General features: G+C 42.2%; 1 protein-coding gene across 3 annotated transcripts in view; it reads left to right on the top strand.

Annotated features, from left to right (window-relative positions):
- The window catches only part of usp33 (ubiquitin specific peptidase 33), a 97,456-nt gene extending 74,913 nt beyond the window's left edge, over positions 1-22,543 (top strand). For 2 of the 3 annotated variants that reach the window (XM_087990412.1, XM_087990413.1), the window contains exons 22-24: positions 9,834-9,936; positions 13,533-13,601; positions 16,791-22,543. In XM_087990412.1, the coding sequence (XP_087846538.1) occupies positions 9,834-9,936; positions 13,533-13,601; positions 16,791-16,945 (327 nt within the window). In that variant the 3' untranslated portion in view covers positions 16,946-22,543. Of the gene's footprint in view, positions 1-9,833; positions 9,937-13,532; positions 13,602-16,790 lie in introns of those variants that run through there. The other variant, XR_015758103.1, reaches the window with a different exon arrangement.
- Positions 22,544-22,748: the final 205 nt, after the last annotated feature.

Raw genomic sequence — 22,748 nt, forward strand, 5'->3', positions numbered from 1 at the left:
TCCACATGTCAAAAGTTGAGGTGGTGAGGTTTGATTAAGCTGTAGACTTTCCTTTGTCATTGAAAATGATGGAGTTTCCATCCCAAACTACATGCCTTACTCAAACTATGAAAAATTAAATGGGTTAATTTGTTGCAGAATTAGTAATGAATCATTTTCATGGCATCATAATGGTCACAAGAACTCAGGAAGCCTGTATCTGTGTTGGTTCTCCATAAGACCAGATGAACTCGCCCCACTCCCCTGCTCTTTCCCCCCAGTCTGCAATTTTGTTACTCTTTAGGTGCTTATCCAACTCTCCTTTTTATGGAATTACTTTATACTGGAAAGCATTTGGATTGCATCCTGTCCTAACCTCTAAGTGAGTAAATAAACCATATCACATCAAACCATATCATAATTTTTTCAAAGAAAAGGTCAAGTTACACAAGTAAAAAAAAAACAAGAGATCAACTTCCCTGGAACTAAAAATGCAGTATTCAAATTGAGACATTTTGGAAGTGATGATCCGAGAGGTCAGCCACTGTAGATAAATGGGAACTCTTGCATTGTAAACTTTTTAAAAAAACTTTTCTAGTTCTTCCATGGGATACAAGTATTATTACACTTCCCGCTCCTCCGCCCTTGAGCCCCGCCCCTCCAACCACCACCAGGACAGAACCCCACTGGTCCTCACCTACCACCCCACCAATCTCCATGTACAGCACATCATCCGCCGTCATTTCCACCACCTCTAAACGGACCCCACCACCAAGGATATATTTCCCTCCCCTCCCCTATCAGCATTCCGTAAAGACCACTCCCTCCGTGACTCCCTCGTCAGATCCACACCCCCCACCAACCCAACCTCCACTCCTGGCACCTTCCCCTGCAACCGCAGGAGGTGCAAGACTTGCACCCACACCTCCCCCCTCACCTCCCTCCAAGGCCCCAAAGGAAACTTCCATATCCGCCACAGATTCACCTGCACCTCCACACACATCAACTATTGCATCCTCTGCACCCGATGTGGCCTCCTCTATATTGGGGAGACAGGCCGCCTACTTGCGGAGCGTTTCAGAGAACACCTCTGGGACACCCGGACCAACCAACCCAACCACCCTGTGGCTCAACATTTCAACTCCCCCTCCCACTCCACCAAGGATATGCAGGTCTTTGGACTCCTCCATCGCCAGACCACAACAACACGACAGTTGGAGGAAGAGCGCCTCATCTCCCGCCTAGGAACCCTCCAACCACAAGGGATGAACTCGGATTTCACCAGTTTCCTCATTTCCCCTCCCCCCACCTTGTCTCAGTCAAATCCATCGAATTCAGCACCGCCTTCCTAACCTGCAATCTTCTTCCTGACCTCTCCGCCCCCACCCCAGTCTGACCTATCACCCTCACCTTGACCTCTTTCCACCTATCACATTTCCGACGCCCCTCCCCCAAGTCCCTCCTCCCTACCTTTTATCTTAGCCTGCTGGACAAACTTTCCTCATTCCTGAAGAAGGGCTTATGCCCGAAACATCGATTCTCCTGTTCCCTGGATGCTGCCTGACCCTGCTGCGCTTCTCCAGCAACACATTTTCAGCTACAAGTATTATTGGCAAGTCCAGCACTTGTTGTTCATTGCCTCATGAGCATACGATGATGAACCCCTTTCTTGAAATGCTGCAGAGCAATCTGATATGTGTACACCTACAGAGCTGTTTTGGAATGGAGTTCGAGGATTTTGCCTCAGCAATAAAGGACCAGCTGTATGGTTCCACATTGAGATGTTGTCCAGATGTCTATTTGAACTTATAAACAAAGAACCCAATAGCAAAGCTTTGTAAAAGGGTAATAAAATAACTGAATGTTGTGGTGGAACAAGTATCAAGTGCCTCAGCCATGGAACCCTGATGGCTTCCAATTTGCATGAACAGCCTTGAAGTCAGAAATCCAGTCTAAATTGGTCAAACAGCTTCTTCCCCGCAATTATTCGACTTCTTAATTGCCCTCTCAATTTTTAAATTTAATATTGATCTCTCTGTGCGCACCTTCTCTACAGTCATTTCTCATTCTGTTTTATTACCTTAATGCACTTTGAATGGTATGATCAGCCTGTACTGCTCCAAAGCAAAACTTTTCACTGTACCTAGGTACATGTGACAATAATAAATTGAATTGAATCAAATGTGTAGTCAGTGCTAACTGACTATAGGGCAGCACGGTGCCTTGGTTGTCAGCACTGCTGCCTCTCAACCCCAGGGGCCTGGGTATGATTCCAGCCTTGGCTGACTGTCTGGCTGTGGAGTTTGCATGTTCTCCCTGTGTCTGTGTGGGTTTCTGCCGAGTTCTCCAGTTTTCTCCAACAGTCCAAAGATTAGGTGGATTGGCCAAGCTTAATTGCCCCATAGTGACCAGGGTTGTGCAGTCTAATTGGATTAGCCTGGGGAAATGAGGGGTTATAGGGATAAGGTGGAGGGTTGGGTCTGGTAGGGATGCTCTTTTGGACGGTCGGTGCAGACTTGATGGGCTGAATGGCCTCTCTATTTGCACTGGAGGGATGCTATGAGTGCTGTGCTATGAATACAATTTGTGTTTCTCAGACCCTCAGCTTTTATTTCCAATTTTTGGTTATGGCCGTTTTTGTTTCCCACCTCACTTGGAAATTCCCACCCATGTTACTTTTTGTGCACAATGTATGAAGTTGATTGGTTTCTGTTTTATTAGATTTCATGTTTGTGCATCATTTGTGTACTTAAGTACACATGACTAATGGTTCACAGTTAACCTGGGCAAAAATAGATTAAGGATCTTACCAGTAATTTTAATAAAATTGCCCTCTCCTGTCATGTCATTTGTTTGTATTGGGAACAGTAAAAAGCAAGATAATGATTTGTATTAATATTTCAGATATGTTTTTTTTCTGAAGAAAGGTTTTCACTCCCCCTCCTGAACTAGCTATTAATAGCATGTCTGTTCTCAATTGTACCGTAGTATTTTATACGTTTTAAAAAATAATTAATTACAGGAATCCGAAAATAAATGTGCTCATTCGCAAAAATAATCTTTTAGCAGTGACATGCATGAACTTGCTTAGTTCGTTAAAAATACCATTTGCAGCTCTGTCATGAAATAGGCTTAAATCATTTTCAGGGTTGGGTATAAAAAGTTACTTCTGTCTTTCATTGAAATTGAAAAACTCGTGTTTGTTTCTATTTTGTTTTAGTCATATTGCTTCCTCAACAATCTGGTATGGTTAAACTCTACAGAACAGATGATTCTGCCTCTTGGTTTCTAGTGCAATTTGGTTTCCATTTAACTGGATAACTTATTCTCATTGAATTGTATCTAACAGTAATGCATAATTCTCCTCATGTAAGAAAATCTGTGGATCTACCAATAACTTCAATCAAGAAAAAGCAGTATCTGAGATTTTGACATTTCAAACAGCAGTCCAAGACTAAGGGATTTGTATATGATGAAATTGTTATGGCAGTGTTTTAGGGAGCTAATAGAGTTGTGTGACAATGGAGGTGTTGAATGTAGAAGAGCACCTGCTCTTCTGTAGATTACCTGCTACACTGGATCCGAAGCAGACCCTCTGCAAAAATACACTAAACTGCAACCTACCTGCTCCACAGGATCCTGGGAAGTATCACTTAACTGGAAGCAGTTTCAAGACCCCCATTCCTAGCTTACTCCAAGCAAATGTACAATCTCTGGAGCACAAGCTGGACGAATTTGGATCACAGTTCAGCTTCCAGCGTGAACTGTGGGACTACTGCGCACTCTGCTTCACAGAAACCTGGCTCAATCCATCCATTCCTGACTGTGCATTTCAGGCTGATGGTTTTTCTATCCATTGTATGGACCATACAGCGTCCTCGGGTAAGACAGAGGGTAGAGGGGTTTGCTTTTTAATCAGTAAATTGTGGTGCACGGACATTGCAACCCTGGGTAGCCATTGCTCCCCAAACCTTGAACTCCTCACCATAAAATGCCACCCCTTCTATCTGCCACAGGAATTTACCGCTGCTATACTAACTGCTGTGTACAAACCACTACAAGAAAAGGTTGAGGAAGCTCTGGATGTGTTGTACTCCACCACTAACACCCAAGGAGACGGAACACCCTGAGGCTCTGTTTATTGTAACTGGCGAATTCAATCAAGCCAATCTAAGGAAGGTGTTGCCCAAGTATCACCAGAACATTACCTGCCCCACCAAGGGCTCTAACATTTTAGACCACTGCTACACCACTGTGAAAGATGCAGACTGCTCCATCCCCCGCCGTCATTTCAGGAACTCCGACCACAATGCCGTGTTTCTTCTCCTGGCTTACAGGCAAAAACGTAAGCAGGAGACCCCCCCCCCCCCACTCCTCGTGAATACAGGTCCAGTGCTGGTCGGAGGAGGCAGAGGATCAACTCCGGTGCTGTCTGGAATCAGCTGATTAAGCTGTGTTCAAACAGTCTGCAGGTACCTTGGATGAGTACACCACCACCGTCACAGACTTTATCAGCAAGTGTGTGGAGGACTGCATACCAAGGAAGTCAATCCGGGTGTTTTTTTAGATTAGATTCCCCTACAGTGCGGAAACAGGCCCTTCAAATCCACACCATCCCTCCGAAGAGTAACCCACCCTCTGACTGATGCACATGACACTATGGGCAATTTAGCATGACGAATACACCTGACATGCATATCTTTGGACTGTGGGTGGAAACTGGAGCACCCAGAGGAAACCCATACAGACACAGTGAGAATGTGCAACCTCCACACAGACAGTTGCCCACGGCTAGAGTCGAACCTGGGTCCCTAGCGCTGTTAGGCAGCACTGCTAACCATTGAGCCACCGTGCCGCCCCAACACCCCCACCATGTTCCCCAACAGGAAACCTTGGATGAATCAGGCCAAACAGAATCTGCTAAAGGCATGAGGCCTTCAGCTCAGGAAGCCCATTCAAATATAAGGAATCCAAGCATGACCTTCGCAGAGCGATCAAGACAGCCAAGGACCAATACTGAGCCAAACTAGAGACCCAAACAGATACCCGGCGACTATGGCAAGGACTGAATGACATCACAGGGTCTAAAAAGAGACAGTGCAAGATAGCAGATGATGACACATCCCTCCTTTATTGTCTCAATGCCTTCTACGCTCATTTTGAGCAGAATTGTGGTGGACAGGTAACACCTGTTCCAACAAGTCCTGCCGAACCTATCCCAACAGTCACTGCATCAGAGGTCAGATCAGTTCTCCTTTGTGTGAATCCAAGGAAAACTATGCCACAAGAACAGAGTACCAGGCCATACACTCAGAGCATGCGCAGATCAACTGGCAAACGTCTTCTTGGACATCTTCAACCTCTCCCTGCAGCAGGCCACTGTCCCTGCCTGTTTCAAGAGGCCAACATCATCCCTGTGCCTAAGAAGGCTCATGCAACATGTCTCAATGACTACCGTCCAGTGGCCCTAACTTAGGTGGTCATGAAGTGCTTTGAAAGGCTAGTCATGGCATTAATCAACTGCAGCCTCCCCACTACTCTTGACCCACTCCAATTTATCTATCAGACCAACAGATCCACGTCAAATGCCATATCACTTGCCCTTCACTCCTCCCTAGAACATCTTGACACCAAGAACAGCTACATAAGAATCCTATCATAGAACATAGAAGAATACAGCGCAGTACAGGCCCTTCGGCCCTCGATGTTGCGCCGATCCAAGCCCACCTAACCTACACTAGCCCACTATCCTCCATATGCCTATCCAATGCCCGCTTAAATGCCCATAATGAGGGGGAGTCCACCACTGCTACTGGCAGGGCATTCCAAGAACTCACGACTCGCTGAGTAAAGAACCTACCCCTAACATCTGTCCTATACCTACCCCCCTTAATTTAAAGCTATGCCCCCTTGTAATAGCTGACTCCATACGTGGACTACAGTTCAGCCTTCAACACTATTATCCCCTCAAGACTGATTACTAAACTTAGTGATCTCAGACTAAGCCACACTCTCTGCAACTGGATCCTCAGTTCGCTGACCCACAGGCCACAATCATTGAAGATTGAGGGCAATATTTTATTGCCCTCAATACTAACACTTAACACTGGAGTCCCCCAGGGGTGCGTACACAGCCCTTTACTGTACTCACTGTTTACCCATGACTGTGACATCAAATACTAGACTAATGCCATTTACAAGTTCGCTGATGACGCCATCCTAGTCGTTCAAATCTCTGATGGCGACAAAACAGACTACAGATGGCAGGTGGGGAAGACCTGGAAAAATGATGCATGGAGAACAACCTAGCTCTCAATGCCGGCAAAACCAAGAAATTCATTATTGACTTTCGGCGGGATGTTACATATTCCCCCCTACGCATTAACAACACAGAGGTGGGACGAGTGGAGAGTGTCAAGCTCCTGTGTGTGGTCAATCACAACCATCTTTCTTGGACTCTTCATGTGGACGCACTTGTTACAAAGGCCAAACAACATCTCTTCTTCCTCAGGCAGCTGAGGAAATTTGGCATGATGGCGAATACCCTTGCCAATTTTTATAGGTGAGCCATCAGGAGCATTCTGTCTGGATGTATCACTACCTGGTATGGCAACTGTACCATTCAAGGTCGGACACGGTTACAGAGAGTGGTGAACTTGGCCCGGGCAATCACAAAGGCCAACCTCCCATCTATAGAATCTACCTACAGACCCACTGTCAAGGAAAGGCCGCCAGCATTCTGAAAGATCCATCCCACCCTGGCCATATTTTTCCACAACCTCTACCATCGGGGAGAAGGTACAGAAGCCTGAACACACACACCAGCCGGTTTCACAACAGTTTCTACCCTACTGTTGTTAGAATACTGAATGGACTGTCAAACTCTTAACATTCGCCTGTACCTGTGTTTTTGTTTTTGCCGCTGTTTACCTATTATTTACTTATCTTTGCTACTTAACTCTGTGACCTGTCTGTGTTGCTCACAAGACAAAGCTTTTCACTGTGCCTCAGTACACGTGACAATAAATTCAATTCAATGAGGAATCTGGCTAAAATAAAAACAATATTGTAAAACTTCAGATCTGACAGCATCTGTGGAGAGAGAGAAACATTAACTTGTTTCGAGTCCGTTGTGACACTTTTTTGGAATCTACAGTTCTGAAGAGGAATTATGCAGGACTTGAAAGATTGACTGTTTCTCTCTCCACCCATGCTCCTGGTTACACAAATACGTAGGAAGGCAAATGGTGAGTGTGACAGAGTCTGCAAAGGGATTGAAACAGGTTAAGCAAGTAGGGAAGAAATTTAGCAGATGGAATTATAATGTGTGAAAATGTGAGATTGTGCATTTTGGGAGGAAGATCAGAGGAGCTAAATATTATTTAAATGGAGAAGACTGCAGAAAGCTACTAAACAGAGAGATTTGTCCTTGTGAATGAATCACAGCGAGCATTTAAATTTAATGGGTAATGGGGGGGGTGGGGGCAAATAAAATGTGGCTTTTATTTCAAAGGGAATAGAATATAAAAGCAGAGAAATTTTACAGTTGTCAGTGACAACTGGAATACTGTGATCAGTCATGGGCCCCTTTAATCTAAGGAAACATTAGCGTTGGAGGAATCTAGAGAAGGTTCATTGGGCTGATAAAAGAAACAGTGGTTTTTAGAGGGAATGTTGAGTAGTTTGGGCCTATACTCATTGAAATTTAGGGAATGAGAGATGACCTTATTAAGACATTCAGGCTTCTTAAGGGAGTTGACAGGGTAAATGCAGAGCGATTGTTTCCCCTTTTGGAAGAGGGGAAGGCCAAGTGGGCGTAATCTCAGAATAAAGGGTCATACATTTTCAAACAGATGAAGAATTTCTTTTCTGCGAGTAGTGAATCTATGCATTATTTTTTTCCTATGGGCATCTGTTAAAGTCAGCGTGTTGAGTATATTCAAGATTTTTGATCAGTAAGGAAATCAAGGGTTATGGGAAATAGGAAAGTGGAGTTGAAGACTATCATCAGTTGTCATCTCATTGAATGATGGAGCAGACTCATTCGGCTGAATGGCCTACTTCTCCTGCTGTGTCTAATGGGCTTTTGGACTTGTTGAGTTACTGACTTGTTCCGGCACTACTTTTCATTTCGGGTTTTCAGCATCCACAGTATTTTGCATTTATTTGTGGGAAATTGGTCTGCTGGGTTTTGGGCAAATCAAAATTTGTGACGGTTGGGAATCTTTTGCGTGAGGGAAAATGCTGCTGAACGCATTGTGGGTGAACTGATCAGTAAATAGAGTGGTTCAAAAAGGTTATTCAACATTTTTCACAGAACAATTAGTAATGGGTAATGAATCCTGACTTTGCCGGAGGTGTCCACAGAGCATGATATTTTTAAAGTCTTGAAATTGCTGAAGCATTAGAATAAGATATGTTGCCATAAAACTGTAGCATACTTGTCTGTTAAACTGAAGTGTAGATTTGATATTTTTGATTTTGCTGAAACTTTTTGTCTTGATGTCAAAGCTTTTTTGTCTTGCACTCAGTAGGACCAACTCAAGATTGCCAAATTTCAGCAATCCTGAGCACACTAATAGCTGTTTAAGATAATCAGTAATGCCACTCGTTTACACACTCTGGAAGCAACATGCATTCATATGCAGGGCCTGCTCTCTGCAACAAAAATAATGTATTCCAATCTTGAACATTTTTTTTCAGTTTGCAAGGTGAGCCGCTTGGTTTCTCCAAAGCAACGCCTATGCCAATCAGAGTCAATTTGGCAACCCTTCAGAGCCTTTTTTCTGTTGTGATATAAATTCTGGGAGTTTGGCATTTTTCCATTCGTCTCGATGGGTTCAGAACAAAACCTTCAGCAACTTGTTTCTCTTCTCGACAATCTTCATTTTTTACACGAGCTAGCCACTGTTTGTTTATTTTTGATTTTCCCCATTTTAACAGTAACTTCTATCCACCTTGGGTTATATTACCTCACTCTATCCAACAATCCAATTTTAACATTATCATTTTGAATTTCTTCTGTAGCCTCTCCACTATTGTGTCTAAACAACTCTCCCCAGCTTTGCATCCTGCACTCTGATCTGTCACTTGATTCCAATGCACACTTGACTTTTTGTTTATTGCTGCATCCTCCGAATCTGAATTCTCCCCCAAAATATCTGTTTAATTTGTCTTTTCTCCCCTCCATTCTTGTTTTTCACTTTGCTCCATAATACACTGTGCCACAGTGAGTTGCGTCATTTCGACTTATTATCCTCTTGTTTCTCTGTTCTCCATTTCTAGGAAGTAATTCAGGCAGGCAAGCATAAGAAATACGATGTGGCATTTTACATGCTACTTGCACACATGTACATAGACAGCTGGAGGCAGAGCTGTCTATATCTTAGTCAGAAGGCAGTTGATTCACTTCTTGTTCCAGGGAACTGAGTGCGTATTCGAAGTGAACACAGCAGAGCATGTGCACATGAGATGTCATGTTTTCTGCTGTCGGGTAAACTAGGATCACATGGAATTATTTCACAAGAGAGGTATTCTCCATTCTGGCCAACAATTACCCCTCATTCAACATAATTCAAAGCCATTTAACTGATCAGATTATATTACTCTTTGTGGGGCCTTGCTGTGTGCAAATTGACTACAGATTTTCCTACATTAGTTAAATGACAACAGGTATTTATAAAAATATTTAATTGGCTATCGATTAGGACATCCTCAAGTCATAAATGAAACTGTTCTATCTTTTTAATAAATTAACGCTTATTTCATTCACATTGTTATTGCATTATTTGCATTTGGCAAGTTTGTGAAGTGCGACAGATAAAGTAATTGAAACTTTGTTTCTTTTAATAAAGCTAAACAAAGCCTTCCAGGAAGAAGAATCACCTTCTGTTATCTACTGTATTAGCATGCATTGGTTTAGAGAATGGGAAGGATTTGTCAAAGGCAAGGAAAATGGTATGTAAACTATAATATAGTAAGCATGTAATATTGACTAACATTGGTTATTTTGGCAGTTGTCTTAATTTGTAATCCAGAAATGTTTTTTTAAACTCCTGTTTGCTTTCCAAGTAGATGATGCTTTGAGAATAACTTGGCATTAGAATATATAAATACAGGAGCGGAAACAAAAATATCTCCTCTGGCCTGGGCTCTAACGCAGCTCGTTTTTAGCATCCATTTTAGATATATTGATGCAGTTAAATATTTGATCTATCCATTCTTCAGAGACTTTAGTTTGGTTCAGGTTTAATGTTCAGACCATCTCCATCAGTGGTTCCTCAGAATTGAGGATGACATCTCTCAGGCAAGATGTGACCTCAGATTAGAGAGGAGCCCAGTTTTGGATCCACAATTTGTTTTTTGAAAGTAGGGAAATGAAATTTGCAGTCCCAGGTTGGCTTCCTTCGCCAATCTCTGTCTCTTTGCTGCCATTCCACAGTCAAGTCACTGAGCGTTTTCATGGCTTAAAGCCTCGATGGATGAAGACAAGTTGCGCTGAGCAGTCAGCGGCTTTTTCCTCTCAATCAGTCCTATCTCTTTAGGGCAACTTGAAGCCTATCCTTGTATCTTTTCCTTTGGATAATGAGTGTTGAGTGTTGACCTGTGAAGAGCTGGAAGAAGAGAACCTGCCAAGGAAGGCAGTTTTCACGCATCTGTTAGCAATGGTCCATCCATCGGAACTGTTTTTTTTAAGAGCAGGGTTTAAATCTGCTAGACCATACCTTCAGGGAGGATTACAAACTGCCTTGCAAGAACTGTGACAAACAGGCAAAAGACTAGGCACCAGGATACACGAACATCAACTAGCCACAAAACGACATGACCCCCCTCTCATTAGGAAGGACACTACTTCGACTGGGACAACACATTGTCCTCGGACAAGCCAAAGAGAGACACACACGAGAATTCCTAAAAGCATGGCACTCCAACCAGGTCTCTATCAACAAACACATTGACTTGGATCCCATTTACCACCCCCTGAGAAAAAGAACAGGAAATAACATCACCAACCCAAGGAAACCTAAACACATAAATAAGAAGTGGGACATACCACCAGTGCTTCACCGGAGGCTCACTGATGATGTTACCTAGTATGGTGATGAAACGTCCGAAAACGAACCTTCCAGCTCAGTGAGCAAACTTCTATCTAGAGCATGGTCTTATGGCCCAGGGCCTTTGACCTCCAAAGATCCCTGTTGTCAAATGCTTGCCACAAACTCAAGGTAGTGCTGGCACAGTTGACCTGGTCTTGGATTTCTTCAATGGTAGCGGTCCCTTTCGGAGAAGTAGCTGTTGAGATCGGGAAATGTTTCACCTACTCCAGGGCCCAGCTAAGGTGGTGTAAGTGATTCTCTCCTGGCCTTGGAGAGCTTAATGGAGGACCTTTTTAGCTATGTTGAAGGGCAGGCCAGGTATCATGTGCAAGGTGTTGAAAAGTTTGAGCAAACTTGGCAGGTCCTGTGTGAAGTGAGTCATCATGCTCCAATATCTGTAAACTGAAGGTTGCACATGTCCATGGTGGACAGGCGTCCTGTTTCTGCCTGGAAGTGACCAGAAGTTGAAGAGCTTCCCATTTGGAAACTTTGGATGCTGACGCTGAGGCTGAGTGGTCACCTCGGATGAGGTGAATTAAAACACTCAATAAAATAAGATGGGAGCTATTTATGTAACCTTCTTTTGAACCTGGTCTGGATGTAAAAGGTGTCAGTTTCTGATCCTCCATTCAGGATAGCAGCAGTCATGTTGTCATGCAAACATCTCTAGTTGGCTGTTGAAGTTCATCACCATCCTAAGGCAGGAGGCAAATTCTAGGCCTTCATGATATAGAAAACATAAAGTGCTTCAGTCAGGGCAGTCAAGGTGAGGAACAATTCTAGATTTTGCTCGCAATGTTTTTCTTGGATTTGCGTCGCCGTGAAGACCCATGTCTACAGTTCTCCAGGATGGCCGGAAGGTATGCTGGGTTTCTGGGTAAAATTCAGCATCCAGACAGGAGACTGGCCAGGATTTTACCCTTGATGGATTTATGTATCTGGTCTGACAGGGCTATCATGTGTTGAAGTTGCAATCCAAGCATTTTGCAAAGTTTTCAGTGCAGAAATGGTCAATGCCAGTGTTTATACTGTACAGTAACCACTCCCATCTCTCTTGTTTTAACTTTATTAATGTATCTGTGTGTTCCTTTCTTCCTCGCTGTTATCTAACTTCTCCATAATGCATCTGTGATATTGACCTGAGCTACTCCTTGTGATAATGAATTCTGCATTCTCATCACTTCAGGGTTTTCCTGAATTCCCTGCTGGATTTATTAATGACTGCCTTACATTTATAACCCCCTAGTTCTGGAGAATCCCCTGCAAGTGTAACCATCTGCCCTGCGTATATTCTACCAACCTCTTTCATAAATCTTCAAATCCTCTTATTAGGCCACTCCTCAGTCCTCCGTTTCCTAGACCCTGTTTAACCTTTACAGAATGGTATTTCCCCTTAGTTCTGTTATCATGTTTCGGAAATCTCTCTTGCATCTTCTGCACTCCCTCTCTACATTCTTTCTATAAAACATAGGCTAGGCTATATTGTATCCAATCTGTACCAAATTGGATTAATGAGAGATTTCATTCAAGGGCTATAATGCAGAGCAACGATAGTTGCAAGTTGAAATAATCATGTTAATTGGTAAGCCTGTGTTCTAAATGTCTATATGCTCCAGAAATTTCCTTTTAAATATTTTCATGTTGTCGGTGTTTATTTCCTGACCTGTGTTGAAAGCCAGACTTGCCGCAGCATTCACACACTCAATATGTTTATTCTCAAGGGCTCAACTTTGCCACTTATTGCATCTGGCTTCTCTGCACAGTACAACTTTTGATTTTTGAAAAAATACTTAATGTCCCCTTTGCTGTTTTATCTCATCTCTGTTTACTTTCAACCTGCTCCTCAGACTTTGGACTGCAGTTTCTCAATTTACTACCGAAGTATTTCCTGGCAGAAATACTATCTCTCAAACTAACGTACTAAACACAAGGAAGTTGTTTGTTATCCTGAGTTTAGTGCCTTGCAGTTCTTCTAACAGAAGATGTGTTTTATAAGTTCATGTGGAGCAAATGTTTTGAAGTATTATTTGGAATTGTGAAATCATGTAAGCTAAAAGTAACATAACTGCTTTATAAATTAAACCAGATTGATTTGTGATATGTCATGAAGTGTAAATTTACCAATTTTGTGAGTTACTACAAGTATGATTTTTTTTCAAAAATTTAGGTATTTGCAGTTTCAGGTTTCATTTAATTCTAACCAGACTTGTTTTGAATCATAGTTGGGCATCATAGATCTAGTGGAGGCTAGTCCTTTTGTGGTTTTCTATTTCAAGACAAAAATTATTATCTCACTTCATATGAGAAAAAGCAACGTGTTGTTTACAAAATACATTTATAGTGGTAGATAAACCTGTCTTGCACCATTTCTATAAATGGCCAGTTAATAAGTGATTATGCATAACTTCAAAGGGTCTTCTCTGATTTAATACACTTTTATTATTTTCATGTCTTTAGAGCCTCCTGGTCCAATTGATAATGCCAAGATAGCTATTGGCAAAAGCAACCACATGTCTTTAAAACAAGGTAGGACTCGTTTTTTTTATTTTGCACAGATTGTTCTTAATAAAACTAAAAGTGATCGATGTTATTTCTACTTTGTGTTGACCTTTGACATATGTGAGGTAGTGTGTGTAGGTTTGGTCTCTGTTAAGAAATGAATAAAAAGGGATTAGAGAAAGTACAAAGCTTTGGAAATGTTGAAAGATTTGAGGTTGTTATCCCGAGAAAAGGGAAAGTTGAGTGGTGACCTAATAATAAAGGCCTTAAACATAATGGTGTTTACTGGATTAGATATGAAGAAAATGTGTCCAGGTTGTGGTAGTCCAAAACTGGAAGCTATAAATACATAATGGAGAAAGAGGTAGAAGGAAGGAGGGTTTTAGACTCGCGGATAAGTGAAGGTTGACCCTGAAAATGATTAAATTGAGCACTCAAAGGAGATGGGCTAAGAGACCTATTTCAGTATTGTAAATTCTATATGGGTAGCTTTCCTGAATTGATTATCAAGGAAAATTATTCCAGACCTGAAGTTTCGTCTGACGATCTCCACACATATCTTCAACTGCAGTTTCATATTTGAAGAATCTTGGAGGCATTATTGGGATCAAATGCAATATCTACTCTTAATCATTAGTACAATGACGGAAGGTGTCATCAACAGTGCTGTCAAGCAGCATTTGCTCAGTGATGCCCAGTGTGGGTTTAACCGGGGCAGTCAGCTCTTGACCTCAATAAAATCTTGGTTCAAACTTGGAAAAAAGTCTTGGGAAAAGAGTTGGTCAGGTGACAGTGACTGCCATTGACATCTATGCCTTATTTTACTCTGTGTGGGATTAAGGAGCCTCAGCAAAACTGGAGTTGACGTAATTGGGGAATACTGTTTATAGCCTTACATGGTACAAAAGAAGATGGTGCGTTGTTGGAAATTTGTCATGAGTTCTAGGACATCTCTGGGAGTCCCTCAGGGTAGTGTCCTAGGCCCAACTACCTTCAGCTGCTTCATCAACCTTACTTCCATCGTAAGGTCAGTGATTGTATAATTTTCCACACCATTCGCAACTTCTTGTACTGAAGCTGTTGATGTCCAAATCTCTATAATATCCAGGCTTGGGCTGAAAAGTGGCAAGTAACATTTGTCCCCCATCAAATGGCAGGCAATGACCATTTCTAACAAAGAATCTAGCCATTGTCCTTTGCCATTCAATTGTGTTACTATCACTGAATCTCCTACCATCAAATCCTGGGAGTTACCATTGGCCAGAAACTGAACTGGACTAGCCTTCACCAAGGACATGCAGGTCCTGGGACCCTCAATCACCAAACCACTCGACGCTTGGATGAAGAACACCTCCTCTTCTGCCTTGGGACCATCCAACCACATGGAATCAATGTAGATTTCACCAATTCCTCATCCCACCCCCCCTTCTCTCCCCCTTCCCCCCCCCCCCCCCCCCCCCCCCCAAACTTTATCTCAGTCCCAACTCTGCACCGCCCTCTTGACCTGCCCATTTTCCTTCCCAACTATCTGCTTTACTTTCCTCTCCGACCTATTACCTTCCCTCCCCCACCTTCATCTACCTATCACATTTCCAGCTACCTTCCCCCCCTCCCCCCCATTTATCTCTCAGCTCGCTTGGCCCACAAGCCTCATTCCTGATGAAGGGCTTTTTTCCGAAACGTTGATTCTCCTGCTACTCTGATGCTGCCTGACCTGCGCTTTTCCAGCGCCACACTCTCCACTCTGGTCTCCAGCATCTGCAGTCCTCATTTTCTCCTAGCCATATAAATACAGTGGTTACAGGATCAGTTTAGGAATCCTGCAGTTAATATTCTCACCGCTCGGACTCCAAAGCCTGTCCGTCAGGAGTGCAGCTCCAAGCAGCTTTACAGCATCCAGAACAAAGCAGCCTGCTCGACTAGTGCCACATCTTTAAACATCTGCTCCCTCCCTGCACTGATGTTCAGTTAGCAGCACTGTACTATCTCCAAGAAGTCCCCTGTATCCGCGGGGATACGTTCCAAGACCTACCGTAGATGATGGTAGCGGACCCGTTCAGCAGCCCCCTGGTTCTGGAATGTTCCATGTAATATATTCAGGCCGCGGTAACCAGACCCGCAGATATGGCGGTTGCCCTGTACTGTACAAATTTATCAAAATTCCTTAGCACTTTCCATACCATGACCACTTCCATCTAGATAGTGCAACAGGTACCATGATTGATAAGTTCCCCTCACCTTTCTAGCAGGGAAATATATTGCCATTCCTGCTGTGTCTCTGGGTCACAACCCTGGAATTCACTCCCTAATGGCATTGTGGATTTATATACAGCACATACATGCACTGCAGCGGTTCAAGAAGGCAGCTCGCCACCACCTTCTCAAGGGCAAACCAGGCAATAAAAGGCCGGCAGCCAGAGATGCCCACATCCTATAAAGTGAATTTAAAAAAAAAAGACCTGAAGTCATGGCCGTGAGTTATATGTATGTATTCAGCATATTATAAAATATCCAAACCTTGCTCTTTTAACTCTGAGCCAACTGTTAAATAAATCCATTTAGTGTTATAGGGAGGGGACACAAAATAGTGCTGATACTGTTCTGAGAGTTAATATTAAGTGACTTTGAATACACAATATGACAGTCAGCAAGCTTGTGGTGGTACTTCATATTTGTCTAAAGTCCAAGGCAGTCAAGAAAAACAAGCTTGTATTTACATAGTGTTTCTTTTTTGTAATCTCCGTTGAAACATTTTGCAACCAATGCCATGCTTAAAGCATCGTCATTATATGGTATGAGGTTTGCACATGCATTGCAAATATGGAAGTTATTTAAGAAGTAAGCCTCTCAAGGAGTCTTTATTTATCTGAATATCTGTGATATGAGCCTCAGAGAGTCAGAGGTCTGCAGTCCAGGAAAAAAAGGCCCTTTGGCTCATCAAGTCTGTGCCAATCAAAAACAACCACCTCACTATTCTAGTGCAGTACCCAGGCAAATTATCTGCAGTGAGTCCAGAACAGTGGACCGACCAACTAGGCCATGTGAAGGATTTGATTGTCCAGTCTCATCCTGTCCTAGTGAACACTAGGAATCTTGAAAACATTTTGGGTTATTTTATTTGGGTGGGTGCCTTTTACTAGATTAGCAGTCCTGTGTGGTGTTAAAGGGAATCTTGTGTTCTGATACTAAGTCATGTTTCATTAATTTCTTATCCAGGAGCTGATTCCGGCCAGATCTCAGAAGAGACCTGGTACTACTTTTGCACAATTTATGGAGGGGGCCCAGAGATCACCCTGCGGCAGAATGTAAGCCATCCTGATACATCGTGTGTTGAAGAGAAAGTAGAGGTCGAAATCCGTCCGGTGCAATAATGTCAAAGGAAATATTTTAAAGTACTACAACTGTGATGAATTATGCTGGATTCTAAGCATTCCAGGGTGTGATATATTTTTTTTTTGAAAAACAATTTCTGCAGTGGCATTAATGATTTGTGTTTTAGGGACAATCAAACCCTGTTATGTAAAATTGTTTGACATAGGTTTTTGGTTTGTCTGACAAACTGTCCTGAAAGGTTGGAGGTGTTTTCTCGTGGTATGTGATGTAGCTTTGATCTGTGATAGGCCCACACACTAAAAGTGTACTAGTGTGAAATGGGTTGCTAATATTAAGTTGACTCAGGAAAGCACTGATATCTTTTTGTTTGCACTGTACTGTAGATGAAAATTCAAAGATTTCACAACTGTTGACCATGCTACTGTAAGCTGTTAAAGGAATATTCTCAGGAGAGCTTGCAAAAATTGAAGCTAAATGCAATGAGGAGGACAGGCTAACCAGCAGTATTGTGTTCAGCTATATTAGAAGCAATAGAGAAAGCCATTGCATGGGTGCCAGCGCTAACTGTTTGACATCAGTTAATTTCTAATCCTCTTCTTATTTTACTACGTTTTTAAAATGTTTGTTTTCTGTTTTCAATATTGCTACATCAGTAGCCACTTGTAATAAACACTCCCTGTTTTCTGGAGAAAATTTCTTCTCTAATCTGAATTCTGTGCTCACTTTACAAATTTGAAAACGAATAGAAATCACCTTTCATCGTTTACTATGCTTTCACAATATTGAAAAGCTTCTGTTCTAGCAATTATCTGAAAATATGCTGATTCGCCTCAGTTGGGAATACTCCAACCTCTTGAGTCAGTAGGTTGTGGGTTCAAACCCTATCTACAGATGTGAACACCTAATCAGGGCCGGGATTGACTGAATTGCTGCATTGTTGGAGGTGCCATCAGGCTCCTTCTTTGTCACTGTTCTCTGCTGGCTATCCAGTGTATAACTGAGCACTTTAAGGTATTGTCAACTGAATAGAATGGTTACAGCACAGGAGCCCGTTTGCCCAGCTGAGCCCCTTTTGCACACTGAGTAATTTAGCCAGTTCCAGTTCCACTTCCCCTCCTTATCCTGTTGACATATAATTATTTTTCTCCTTACAGATGCTCATCCAGTTCTGTATTGAAAACCACAATTAAATCTGCCACCTTCACCTTACTTTATGAATTTCATAACATTGTTTAAAGCATTGGAAGTATTTTCTCCCGCAGCGTGCTGCCTTTCATTCATCTACAATTCACCATAAAACCATGTCCTCTGTTTCTTGACCCTTCTGCCAATGGGAACATGATAGGCGACAGTAAATGTCATTGACAGTAAGGTACTATTTGACCAAGTATGACATCAAAGAATGATGGTTGTGGTTATTGAGCAGTGACCCTCTCAGACCCAGATCACGAGTGCGAGTTTTCTCAGGATGCATGTCCTCGGCCCAACCATGTTCAGTTTCTTAATCAATTTCCTTTCCTCCATTATAAGTTCAGAAGATTGGATGTTCAGTATATATTGTAACATCTGTCACTTGAAGTGCCATAACACACAGGCTATGGGCCCTATGCTGGAAAATGAGTAGACAGGTGCTTAATGACCAATGCAGATATAATGGGCCGAAAGGCCTCTTTCTGTGCACTAAGGTTATGACATCCAATACTGACCGCAGTAAGTGCCTGCATGCATGCCACAAGGCCTGGACAACATTCAGTTTTGGGCTGTTAAGTGGCAAGTAACATTTGTAAAATGCAATGCTCATCTCCAACAGAAGAGAATCTAACTATCACCCCTTGACGTTCAATGGCAGTACAATATCTTGACCAGAAACTGAACTCGACCAGCCATGTAAATACTGTAGCTACAGGAGTAGGTCAGCAGTTGGGAATTCTATGGTGAACAATTTGACTCCTGACTCCCATCTGTCTACCATCTGAAAGGTACAAGTCAGAACAGTGATGAAATACTCTCCAACATAAATAGAAATTGCTGGAAAAACTCAGCAGGTCTGGCAGTATCTGTGGAGAAATTGGGTCCAGTAACCCTTCAGAACTGAAATATTCTCCAGTTATCTTGATAAGTACAACTCCAACAACATTTAGGCTTGTCACCTCTCGGAACAAAGATGTCATTCAAAAAGAAGCCACCACTCGATCTACTAAAACACACGCGAATGGTGCACCATAAGCAGCAGTGAGTATCATCTCCAAGATTAACGGCACTAACTCTAGAAGGCTCGTTCAGCACCTTCCAAACCTGTGACCTCTGCCACCTCACAATAAAGATAGCAGATGCATAGGAACACTAACAACTGAAATGCTCCCTCCAAAGTAGCACAGCATCCTGACCTGTAACTGTATTGATGTTCTTTGCTTTTGTACTCTGTGCTTAAAAATGTGTTGCTGGAAAAGCGCAGCAGGTCAGGCATAAGCCCTTCCCGAAACGTCTATTCTCCTGCTTCTTTGATGCTGCCTGACTTGCTGCGCTTTTCCAGCAACACATCTTTAAGCTCTGATCTCCAGCATCTGCAGTCCTCACTTTCTCCTAGTTGATTTTGTACTCTGTGCCATGATTTTAAAGCCCAGCATTTTTAATCCATTTTTTAAACCTGTTCTTCTTCAGTGATTCATGCACGTGTACCCGATGCGCCTCTTTCTACATTGCTTTTTGAATCATATCCTTCAGTTTATATAACCTCTTTACATTAATCCATTCGTGGAATTTTGGGCATTATTGGCTAGGCCAGCATTTATTGCCCATCTCTAAATACCCAGAGGGCAGTTGAGAATTGACCACATTGCTGTGGATCAGGATTCACATGTAAAAGATGAAGTTAGAGTTAGAAGAAATTAGTCCATTCAGCCTATCGAGTCTACTCTGTCATTCAGTCATGGTTGCTAAGTGTCTCAACCTCATTCTCCTGCTTTCTCCTCGTAACCCTTGATGGTCAAGAACCTATCTACCTCAGTCTTAAATATACTCAATGATCTGGCTTCCACAGTCATCTGTGGCAATGAATTTCATAGATTCACCACTCTGGCTGAAGAAGTTTCTCCTTATCTTCATTCTAAAAGATCTTCCCTGTACTGTCAGGCTGTGCCCTTGGGTCCTAGTCTCTCCTACCAATGGAAACATTTTTCCGACATCTTTGTCCAGGCCATTCAGTATTCTGTATGTTTCAATTAGAATCCCCCCCATCCTTCTAAACACTATCGAGTACAGACCCAGAGTCCTCATACATTCCTCATATGTTAAGTTTTTCATTCCTGGGACTATTCTTGTGAACCACCTCTGAACACGCTCTAAGTGCATCGTTCCTGAAATATGGTTGCCATTGTCTTACCAGACCATAGGGCTGCTTGGGAGAGAGAGAGAGAAAATTGGTGTGGTTTAATCTGAGGGTGACCATGTCGCTGGTGAGAGGTGAATTTGAGAAGGAGATTCCTTCGTGATAACCTCAGCTGGTGCAAGAATTGCCCTCGTGCTGTTGGCCTCATGCTGCATCACACACCAGCTATCCAACCAATCCCTGGATTCACATGCAGTCCAGACCAGATAAGGATGACAGATTTCCTTCCCTAAAAGACATTGGTGAATTAGATGTGTTTGCATGTCACTCAGCAGTAGCTATGTGGCTTTGATAAGGCTGTCTTTTCATTCCAGATTTTTATGGAATTTAAATTTTGTCAAAGTTGAATGTGAACACATGTCGCCAGAACAGCCTGGGGTTCTGGATTACCACTACCTCACTATCTCCCCAGAAAGGAATCATCACCAAAAATTTGTCACTTTATTTTGCATCAGATGTGCCCTGTCTCTATTCCAACAACCTATGTCCTCTTCCAAAACTATCACTGTGCTCCTCACTGTTCACAATCCTTCCTTGTCTCATCTATAGTTTTTGATAGTGTGCCCCATACAACTGAGCCCAAGTCATTCATTGGGATCAAGATGAGCAGTTATTGCAGTACAAATCTTTAGGAAACCCACTATAAAGCTTCCTTCAGGCAGTATTACTATTGTCCATCACTACTATTGGTCCCTTGTCTCTCAGCCAACTTTATATCCAGTCAATATATGATACAAATGGAATGTTCAATTGGGATATTTTTAGTCTAGGTAGGCAAGAGTTCAAAGTATTATTTCATCAAGTCAGTTTTCAGTGGATCCAGACCTAACCAGTTTAATCAATATTTAAAACAAAAGTAGAAATTTTGGAAAAGCTCAGCAGGTCTGGCAGCATCTGTAGAGAGAAGTCTGTTCTGAAGAAAGGTCGCTTGACTCGAAACGTTAACTCTGATTTCTCTGCACAGGTGCTGCCAGACCTGCTGAGCTTTTCCAGCAATTTCTGTTTTTGTTTTTGATTTACAGCATCTGCAGTTTTTAAAACTTTCATCAATATTCAATTTGATCTTTCTGGGTTCTTGCTGTGTGAAAATTGTCTTCAGTCACATTGAGCCACTCCCCATCAAAAGTAATTCACTGTAAGCAAAGCATTTTGGTGTGTTTGACACATCTCTCTTGATATATTCTCCAACATATTGAGTCCTGTGTTGCAACTGGAATCTTGTCACACCGATTCTCTGAACATTGTTTCTAAATGCCACAAGTGAGAGAGTCTCCTATCTCCATCTTTCAGTACCATCCCTGGGGTTGAACGTACAGAGGTGACAGATAGTGAAAAGGCCGATTGGTCCCATAAGCCTTCCCTGTCCTCTATGATGGCCGGAGCATCATGACTCAAAACCCAATTGCCAATTGGTTTGAAATAAACTTATGTGATATTGTCATTAATCCATGGGCTTCCCATTGCACGGACCAATACGAAAGAGAAATTTCTCATCACAGTAACGGTGTAAACTTCAATCCACAACAAAAGGAGCCTCTACCTATTAGGTTTGGACTGATAAATGTGAATCTTGTCAAACTTCTTGGAAGTATTCCACTAAAAGTGCAGCTGATTATTCTCTAGGGTAAAAGTTATGTAAACAATGCAAAATTGGTCCACAGCTTGTTGGACTGACTAATTGCTCTTGCACCACAGTCTGATTGAATTGATCATTTGAAGCCATTCTCCTTAGCATGTGCCTCGAAGGAATGTTCCGTAAAATTGAAACCATGCATTAGCCAGAATGTGACTTTTCTGTTCCTAACAGGATTTTCCCTTGAGCTTTCTTTTTGTGTTAATTTATTTTTTAAATGTGCATGTAAATCTCAACTGCAACTGTGGCTGATCTAAGTTGAACTTGCACTTTGAAGGAATTATGACTCTAACTGACTGCATCTTTTTAAAACCACAAAATAAAAACTTGTGTAAGGAATGTACAAGAATACCTTAACAAATGTACAATGATTGCAGTTAACAGAATCGGGCTCCCTCAACTCTTAGAATGAAGTACTCATTCTCATACACCTGTGCATGTTATGTTTGTAACATTAGAATCATCGATGTGAAAATGTGCTGGACTGTCGCAGAAGTACAGAATTGTGGAAGTAAAGTTGGAATGCATAATAAGTGGAAGATGTTCTGTTAGTCATTTTAATGCTGTATAATAATAGAGACTGCCTCTCTTCTTCAATAAAAGAAATAACATGAACTCAGCAGCAGTTATTTCCCCTTCATTCATTTTTAATAATGTCAAGGACCAGCTTACTTTCCTGAGGTTTAAGGGCATTTAATCAATACTCTTTTATTTTTCCCCCAGGGGTTGTGTTTATCCACACTCAGCCTACATTTCGGCAGAAATTTTGCAATAAAAACAGAAAGCATCAGGAAATGCTCAGCAGATCAAGCAAATCTGT

Source organism: Chiloscyllium plagiosum, unplaced genomic scaffold (assembly GCF_037043375.1).
Source record: "Chiloscyllium plagiosum isolate Xiang-an unplaced genomic scaffold, Cpla_swu_hap1 HiC_scaffold_9, whole genome shotgun sequence".
Lineage (NCBI taxonomy): Eukaryota > Metazoa > Chordata > Chondrichthyes > Orectolobiformes > Hemiscylliidae > Chiloscyllium > Chiloscyllium plagiosum.